At 46.7% G+C, this 9,781-nt stretch overlaps 1 protein-coding gene across 1 annotated transcript; it reads right to left on the reverse strand.

Moving 5' to 3' along the window:
• Window positions 1-1,972: 1,972 nt before the first annotated feature.
• Window positions 1,973-7,332, reverse strand: LOC111834606 (forkhead box protein O4-like). Its single transcript, XM_023794095.2, has 3 exons — window positions 6,655-7,332; window positions 6,028-6,447; window positions 1,973-5,754 (listed from the first exon to the last, which is right to left on the reverse strand). The coding sequence occupies exons 2-3, from the start codon at window positions 6,412-6,414 to the stop codon at window positions 4,606-4,608; spliced, it is 1,536 nt and encodes a 511-aa protein (XP_023649863.2). The 5' UTR covers window positions 6,415-6,447; window positions 6,655-7,332; the 3' UTR covers window positions 1,973-4,605.
• Between the last annotated feature and the right edge of the window lie 2,449 nt (window positions 7,333-9,781).

Below are 9,781 nucleotides of genomic sequence, written 5' to 3' on the forward strand. Positions count from 1 at the left end.
AGCGGGGCCACCAGCCAGGGGCCCCCGGCATGACGCCGGGAGGCCGGAGTGCGATACGGACCCCATCTGCTCAGCGGCACAGTACCGTGAGGCCTGCAGACACCACATGCTTGAAGAGCTTACAGCACAGGGTATGTCTTTGGGATCACAGACAGGAAATACCCCCTATCATACAGGAACTATCCACCTAGTGATACAGATCTTTCTCTGAGTATTCCGTTGGTAGATTCCAGCCACCCTCTTATATAAAATGGAACATCCCGCCTTAGCTCTACTCCTCAATGACTGAGAAAGTATTTTTTTCTGATTCCTAACTTGTTCGTTAAAGCAGTAACAGCCGTAAGAGCAAATGCAGAGTGAGGCCCAGCTTTGGTATGACTTGGTATTATTTTATTCTTACTGGTATACAGACAGTCCCCAGGTTAAGAACATCCGACAACATTTCTCCGACACTGTGGTAGCATCTGCTCTCTTTTATGCTGTGGTCTGCTGGTGTGGTGGAATTTCAGAGAGGAACAGGGGGAAACCGAACAAACTGGTGAAGAGGGCCAGCTCTGTCCTGGGCTGTCCACTGAAATCCATCGAGCAGGTTGGGGAAGAGAGGATGCTGTCTAAGCTGACATCCATTATGGGCAACACCCCCCACCCCCTGCATGAGACTGTACGAGCTCTGAGCAGCTCGTTCAGCAATAGACTTCTACACCCACAGTGTAGGAAGGAGCGCCACCGCAGGTCATTCTTACCAGCAGCTGTCAGACTTTATAACACAGTTTTAGCGTGAGTATTTTCTACTCATATACTGTCTAACGGACATATCATATGTCTTTAACTGCTGTTACCGATTTGCAGCTTGAGTGTACATTGTATATTTCACCAGGATCATTCACACCCCACCCCACCCCACCCCCACACTTGTGTACATATCTCTGTACATTTTGTACATATCTCTGTACATTTTTATTTATTTCTAAAACTTTGCTTGTGTGTATAGACAACTGACCTACCTGCTCTTGTTGTTCTATATTACTTTTGTATAAGAGCTCTGTAACACCTAAATTTCTCATTCGTGGGATAATAAAGGTTTATTCTATTCTATTGTTAGGGACGTCGGACTTACAAATGCCATAAAACCAATTATGTTAAAAATTTGGGCTAAATACAATGATTTGTAATAATGATTGCACACATTGTGCTACTTTCTGATACTTGTGAAAAAATTGTGTGGCTTCAGCAGTTCATCAGCTCAGCGTACAGTACCATATGTTGTAATATTATTATTACTTTATAATACTATTTTCTGTATTATTATTTTTCTGTTTTAGCTACGAATTTGATTTTAAGACAGACTTAGGGAATGGATCTCGTTGGCGATGTGGGGACTGCTTGTACTAGTGGACAGTCACCTCACACCACCATGGTCAGGGTACGGATCCCGCCTCTGCCTTGTGCGTGAGGAGTTCATCTGCTCTCACCGTCTCGCACACGTTTCCCTCTGCGGTCCAAAGAAATGCGGTTAAGCAAAACGACATCTGCGAGTGTCCCATAGCGTTTGACTGTGTGTGTGCCCAGTGATGGGCTGGAACCCCACTCATAGTGCACCAGTCTGCCTGGGATGGGCTCCAGCCCCAACCGCCCCCCGTGACCCTATGGAGGCTGAACAGGTCAAAGATGGATGGATGGCAGCAGTAAGCAATGGTAAGCGGCTCTTTGAGGAACTGCTGCCCACTCTGTATCACTCTGTATCACTCTGTATCACTCTGTATCACTCTGTATCACTCTGTATCACACTCACACCCCTGAATCCCTTCGCAGATGGACTGACACCCTGCGATTATCAGGGTCGCCAGAGAGTGACTCTGCAGCTTGGCCCCTCTGTCACTGGGGGCCTCCTGTGTCAGATAAGCAGCACCAGCGTGTAGGTGCGGCCTGCAGGGGGCGCCTCAGATCAAAGACATGCCAAAAACCCTTCAGAGTGATTGGAAAAATCATTTTAATGGGATGTACTGCTCTGGGCAGTTATATAAAAAGGAAAGGAGGCTTCTGAACAGGAAGTGCAAAGCATTAAAGACCGAAAACACAATGACAAATCATTACCATCAAGAGTTTGAACAATAAAATTAAAAACAGCACACAAAACAGGAGTGAGTGTGACATGATGAATAGTGAGGTGAGGTGTCACACAGCCTCAGGAAATCAGACCCACATGAAACCTAAAAAGAAACACAATCATAGTGGTTTACGAGCCACAGTACATGAGTTTGATGCTGGAGTTACTGGAGATGATTATTAAAATATTTGTATATATTTGTATATATTTTTCATTTTTAATTGTTCAAGTATAAAATTATGTCCAAAATGTATTTCATATAGATTAAAGAACAGTGGCAGGAACATCTGCAGGTCAGAACAAGAACTTTTAGGCAGATTTAGTACAACACAGCCTCAAGCACTAAATTATCAGGGAAATGTTTGTGCTTTAAAGCTACATTTTCACAACCCAAAGTCTCCAAGTTAAAACACATTTGTACAATAATCTACATCTTTTCAAACCCTGTATAAAAAAACATAAACACCACTCTGCAGGAACTTCAAGTCTTCACATTTGATAAAACGTCACACGCGACTGTAAACCTGATTATCGCTCGGCGCCAAACGACATTGGAATTTAGAACAACATTGCACTCTGGGAATCTTTTACACTGTGGACCATGTGCCAACATTTAAGACCATTTTACATCGCGATTAATCTGTGATTTCCGTCCTTGTATAAATAAAATGCTGTGCCAGAAAAAAATAATGGGTTAAAAATAACCCAGAAGATCCTGAGAGTAAGACACGCATGATGGATTTCAATGACTCCTAATTCATAAAGGCATTTTCTCTGTCCAAAATAAGTAAACATTCTTACCTAAAAAACAGCCTCACATATATGCATAGCTGACACTGCTCTGCAAATGTCACTCCCTTTCCTATGCATTCCTGCAGGATCAAAATCACTCCAGTCCGCTGCCGTGCATCAAGCACCTGAGATGTTTTTGGCTGAGAGCACAACAGCACAGCTGCTGGGCCAGGTTAATGCAGGTCATGGTGGCCATACAGACACATGTACTTTCATTTGTTTATAATGGAAAAATACATTTTACATTTACCTCTGACCATTGCTTCAAGGCTGTACTCATCTAATGCGATGGGAAAATAAAGGTGTTGGACCCTGAATTACCAACAGGGGGCGCTGGGAACACTGCAACTGTAAGCCAAGTGCCTGAGCCTGTTATATGTTATGTGCTTGTTATAGGGCTTATAAGGGCCTGGTCTACATTGCATCTGGTCATGGTAAGATGAAGGTCCCAGTGACATGACAGCCCAAAAAAGTAACCATTCATAATGGCATCGGCGGGAGGCTCTCAGAGAGCTCACTGAAGCTATGAATTATCCCAACATGACGACCATCACCCCTACCCAGCCATAACCTTAACCATAAGTAACCAAAGAAAATACAAGACTTTTGGCATTTTTAGTTGTTTTTTTTTTTTGATTGCAATCAGAGATTTTTTTTTAGAAAATTCAATTTCCCCTTGTGGGGACCAAAAAAATGATCACCACAACAAAAACAACAGGTTTTTATCACACTGTGGGAATATTTTTCTAATATATACACATAACCTCACACACACAGACACACACACACACACACAGACACAGACACACAGTGCTGACACTCTAATGTTGCTTATCTGCACCCCCTCAATCACCTTCCGTGATTTCATAAGAACGGGCCTCGTTTCAAGGGAGGTCAGCTGAGAGACAAAAGCCCGAGGGCGAAGTGAAACTCAAACCTTTCACACGTTAAACGTCAAATCATAAGACAACCCCCCCATCGTTCCGCATATCTTGTGTTATTTGTACCCCTGCTCTTCCTCAAAGGCACGTTAAAGCGAGCTGAGCTGAGACCGGAAGGGGAATCAGTGCCTCAGAATGCAGACGACAGAGCAGCGGAGAATGATGGAGGGCTGGGAAGGAGGGAATGCGAGAAAGTGACACGAACCCATAACAGAGAGGGCAAAAGCATCAGATACAGGCAGAGAGTGTCTACACCAGTCAATATGGCGGATATTTACAGCCTGTATTACATACCCTGACTCTAAACTGCACTGACCGTGAATCAAAAGCCTTGGGAAATGTTATTTTCTGTCCTTTTGGGGGAAAAAAAGTGCCATCTGTTATTTTTAGAAGTCGAAAGGTATAGTTAAGGACTGTTTTTTCTGTATAACTCACAGAGACATTGTGTGCTGTGCTATGCTATGCTAAACTAACCCAGCACTGGCCCTGACACAGCATGGCATCACATCTGGGGGACATGCGGCAGTGGCATTTACCGCCACTCAAAGCACACATCTGTGTGGTGCCCCCTGTTGGCCAAAATGGTCATAACATTAAACACTTAAGTGTTCCTTAGTTAGCAGACGCTTCGGCAGCATGTTCTGCTATCGATCTAGATCGCCACAAACCTCTAACTGGCAGCTGTTCATTTAGTTTTTTTTTTTAAACATTTCGGGGAGTGGGGCCCCCAAAAAAACAAACCTGCCCCTGCTGATGTGGGGGCATTTAGCTGGGCACCCAATTGTGGAAGGAGTCTTGTAGGTTTCCATGGCAACCCTGGTTCACGGGAGGTATCATGTCGAAGTTGAAGTCGACAGCTTCACCGTCCAGGAGGTCACTATTGATGATATAGTCAATGTCGCAGTCCAGGTTCTCGGTAAACATATCAGCATCCAGGTCCGTAGGCAGCTGGTCCTGATTGCCCAGGAAGGGGATGTGGCCCCTTGCTGTCTCGGGCATGGGGAAACCCGAGCCAGCCCCGGCTTGTGGGGGACGTCCCCTGCTATGGCCAGCCAGGGCCTGAAGCTGCTTCAGGGAGAAGCCCTGCGTACCAAGCGATGAGTCCAGCTGGGCCATAGACACATTCGGGAGGTGGGACGCACCCTGAATTCCACTTACATGCCCCCCAGGAAACAGCGCCCCCATACCCGAGGGTAAATGCGCCCCGTAGGTGACATCCTGGGAGCCAGGGCCAAAACAGCAGGGGGGGCCTACCCACCGAGGGGAGGGCAGTGGGGCAGCCTGAGCTGGGGGCGCTGAGGGCTGCGTCGAGCAGAGAGACAGGAAGCTGGAGTCAGAAGGCACCAGAGTGGGCATGGAGTGCAGACAGGTAGGGGGCGCTGTGGAGCTGCCCTGGGGACTGGTGCCTCCCTGCTGGCCGGCTATCAGCGTGAGCCTGGCACTGAGATCCAGCTCCGCCACGGAGCTCTCCGCCAGGGCTCCAGCTACCAGCGGCTCCTCCATCGGGGCCTCCTCGTCCTCCAGCGCGGTCGCCACGGGAGACCGCCGGCCACTCAGGGAGCTGGCGTTAGAGCCCGTGCGCGAGCGGAAGCTGGTCCACACATCCGTGTTGTCAAGGTAACCACGAGGTGAGGGGCTGCGGCCGGGATGGCTCTGCGAGGGTGGGTCCGGCGGGGCGCCCTCGGGGGCGGCCTCCCTCTGCCGCAGGGCCGCCGCCCTCGCCGCCTTGGCCTGCCGGGCGTGCGCGCGGCTCTTCAGCAGCTTGCTGCAGTTGTCCATGGAGTGACGCTGCCGCGACTCCTTGGCAGAGCGGCCCGCCTCCGGGTTCAGCGTCCACCAGGAGCTCTTGCCCGACGCCTCGTTCTGCACCCTCAGGAACTTGCTGTGCAGGGAGAGGTTGTGGCGGATGGAATTCTGGGGAAAGACACCGAATAGGGCAAGATGCTTAAATCTCAGAAAACAGCAAATGCCCAGCCTCACTATAGTCACGTGGAAGCAGATTCTCTGCTCCGTAACTGGTGTCTATTAACTCACAGTCAGTTAAATCTTACAGAGAAAAATTTCACCCCGGATATTACATGCACATTGCTGTTTTGCAGAGAGCCACTATAATGCCACTGAATGCATGACAGCGGATAAGACACGACCAGCAACTGCGTTCGTACTGTTAAACAGCAAATCCTTTACCTTCCATCCCACTGAACTATTGCTGTCTCCTTTATCCTTGAAATACGGCACGGTGTTGACCATCCAGTCATAGATCTGTGACAAGGTGAGCCGCTTTTCAGGAGAGCTCTCTATGGCCTGGGTGATCAGCTCTGCATATGACTGGTTCCCCCAGGCGTTGCGGCGCGAGCCACCCTTCCTCGGCGTGACCACGCCCACCCCCGATGTAGCCCCGCCCCTGGAATCCGCGTCCTTCCCTTGGCCCGACGCCAGGACGATGCCGGGAGCGGTTTCCCCGACGTCCTCTCCCTCCGGTTTGACGGTGGACACGTTGGGCCATGTGCACGACCTCGGGCGGCTCCGGGGTTCAAAGTCAGGGTCGACATCCTGCACGCTTTCCTCTTCCATGTTTAACCCTTGTGGAGCGTCGCGTTTATGACTCTACAGCGTAATCGTTATTGATATTTATATTAATAAACCAGAAGTAGTTCCTTTTATAAAAACAGGCAACAATTCTGAGCTTTGTTAATCTGTATTTCACTATAATAACATTAGATTATTTGAACCAAAAACATCAGTATAATCTGAACGGCGTTAGCAAATCCCCGATTAGAGTATTACATGCAAAAGTATTTACTTATTTCTTACCTCCAGATCGCAAGGCGGTGTTTTGTTTAACCAAAAAGAAATTCAAATAATTTTAGATGATTTACTGTATGTGAATTCAGATATTTCTAACCCGTATATGATAAAATAGAAATTAAGTGAAACTCGATACATGTGCGTCTTCTATCCTAAGAGCCATCCTCCTCAGCGCAGACTCCTGGCGCCTCGTCCCGTCAGACGCGGTCCTCGACCTTTGGCAGCCAAGGATCGCGTCGCCTTTCCTCAGTTTTGGTCCTATCCCCAATGTACTTTGCACTGCAACCACAACGTCGGCATCCACCCAGTCCTTCACTCACCAAACGCCTTTACGGCCTTTCGGCAAAGGCCATGTAACAATTACGATAATCTTACCGAATTTCACTATTTTGGAAATAGATTTTTTTAAATCTCAGTAAAACAAATGGAGTTTCTTTCGGCGTATTTTCCATTAAAACCCGTATGCCATCTAAGTCTCAACATTTGGAGTTTTAGTGTACAATATCCGACTAATACTCTTCGACCTTCTTGTTTTGTTATGACTGGACGTCAGATTCAGTTCACATGTTTACTATGGCTGTGCAAAGCATGGCACGCATGCGTACAGAGCGACTAGATTTCTGGGAAATGAAGTCATGTGATACTTAAGGAGAGTGGGGCTTTATCTTTTTTGCACCACGACCACGAATCGTTACAATGCCAGGTAAGTCGCGACCCTATATTAAGTATTTGAGCCTATTAATGCCTATCGCACACATTTGTTTGGATGTGTCAGTGAATTTTAAATTTAGAATCTGTGGTGCTTCTTGGATTGGTTCAGTGTTCACTAGTTTTGTGTTAAGAATTTGCAGACCCAAGGCCTGTTTATATAGGTTAATTCTATGACTGGGGATGAAATATCTGATCGTGGATCAGCATAGGAGCTTGCTAGATTTAAAATGCTTACATTTCCAACTCTGCCTGGCAACCCATTGAAAACTTGCTGCGACCCAGATTTGGGTCGTGAGTGACCCATGGGTTGAGAATCGCTGCTCTAGGACATCATTTTAATTGAAAATTTTGAAAGAGGCATACCACATATAAATGCAATTTCCAATTCCGACAGAACTCTTATGCGTTTATGTCAACGTCCAGATATTACAATGTTTGAATATGACTTATTAAATAGTTTAAATGTTCCATACACTCAAATAAGGAAGTAAAAAAACATCAAAACTATTTTTTCACATTTACAGCACTTTAATTCTGCACCCTTTAAACCCTAATATTTATAGCTTAATAAACAGGCCAGGCCAGGGCAGGCCAGGTCAGGTCAGGTCAGGTTGGGGAGCATGCGCTGATGCATCACATTGCCGCACCCACCACACAGCGAAACTCCTTGGGAACCCGGCCAGCGACCCCCCAGGCAGACACACAGTCCAGTCCCACCCTCCGGAAATGGCCATCCATCTGCCGCAGCCAGGTGTTACGTGAGCGTCCCCTTGGCCTGGTCCAGCCGCTTGGGTCCCCAGCAATGAGGATCCTGCGAGCCGGATTATTAGGTGTTCCTAATAATCCTTTAGGTGAGTATATATATATATATATATATACTTCCATCACCCTTTGCACCCGGGAATTAAACCCCAAATTGGTTCTGTATTTGTTTCATTTGAATCTGTTTTGATGTGCATTTTGTAGTTATGTAGATCTCCTTTGTAATTGTTATATCGTATTGCACTGTGTTTATTTATTGTGGTATATCTTGTATTTATCGTGACCGCAGTATCATTGTTGACCCAGCTGAATGTACTCAGACATGCAGCATGCAGCTGCGCTTTAGGCAAGGCTGTGGCAGAACCGGCGGTTACCCAGGGCCCCCATATTACCTGCATTGTGGAGGAAGCAAAGTCGTCACTCTTTCAGTATATATACACACACACATACATACATACATACATACATACATACACACACATATAGTGTTTGTTACTTTTTGTGTTTGCTGCTGCAGCTCTTTTGGAATTTCCTTTGGGATCAATAAAGTACTACTACTGCTTCATATAACTCATACTAAAGATATGCACATCAGTAGCATGAGTTATCAGTGTAATACTAGCATTCCAAAACCAAGGCCGAATCTACCCCAGACAGAGGCCCCTCAACCAAGACAACTGGTGGCGACTTTGCTTCCTCCACAATGCAGGTAATATGGGGGCCCTGGGGGCCCTGGGTAACCGCCGGTTCTGCCACAGCCTTGCCTAAAGCGCAGCCGCATGCTGCATGTCTGAGTACATTCAGCTGGGTCAACAATGATACTGCGGTCACAATAAATACAAGATATACCACAATAAATAAACACAGTGCAATACGATACAACAATTACAAAGGAGATCTACATAACTACAAAATGCACATCAAAACAGATTCAAATGAAACAAATACAGAACCAATTTGGGGTTTAATTCCCGGGTGCAAAGGGTGATGGAAGCAGATTACATTGGGCAAGAAAGGGAACTTGCAACACTTATGGTGCAATGTGGTTAATAGTGCTTGGTGGTTAATAGACTCATATGCACAAAAAACTCAACTTGTTGGTTGAAACTAAATCTTGGTCTGGATTTTTACTTGCTGGCCCTGAAGTTTCCACCTCTGGGTATTTGTAGGCGTGTACCGTCTCCAAAGCTTCCTTCGTATAATCATCAGGTCTTACCTTGATAGCATTTTCTACCCAGTAGGCTAACTACCGGGGTCCAGGTAGTCACTAGAGGTTGGAGGTGTTTCAGCATGTCTCTCATAAAGTGCGAATTGAGAGCTAGATACCTGAACTCTGACAAACAGGTTTGTTTTCTGGAGCATGGGAACTGTCTGTACTGTTCAGGAGAGGGTGAGGATGTACTCAAAGATCTGACAGCCAATCGAAGCAGGACTGCCACGCCCTAGGGCATCTCCCATCAAGGCCGGTAGCTGTGCCCACAGGGAACTTCCATCTCCGTGGTGCCTCTGCGTAGTTGGGATTCCAGCTTCCCCTTCTACTGTGGTGCCTCCTCAGAAAACCATTTTCAGCTCCCTCTCAATGGTCTTTAGCTTTTGAATATTTTTTAAATGGATCAGGAGGCTGTATCCTACGGAGCCCCTAAGGGGACAAAGGAAGAGA

Source organism: Paramormyrops kingsleyae, chromosome 24 (genome assembly GCF_048594095.1).
Source record: "Paramormyrops kingsleyae isolate MSU_618 chromosome 24, PKINGS_0.4, whole genome shotgun sequence".
Lineage (NCBI taxonomy): Eukaryota > Metazoa > Chordata > Actinopteri > Osteoglossiformes > Mormyridae > Paramormyrops > Paramormyrops kingsleyae.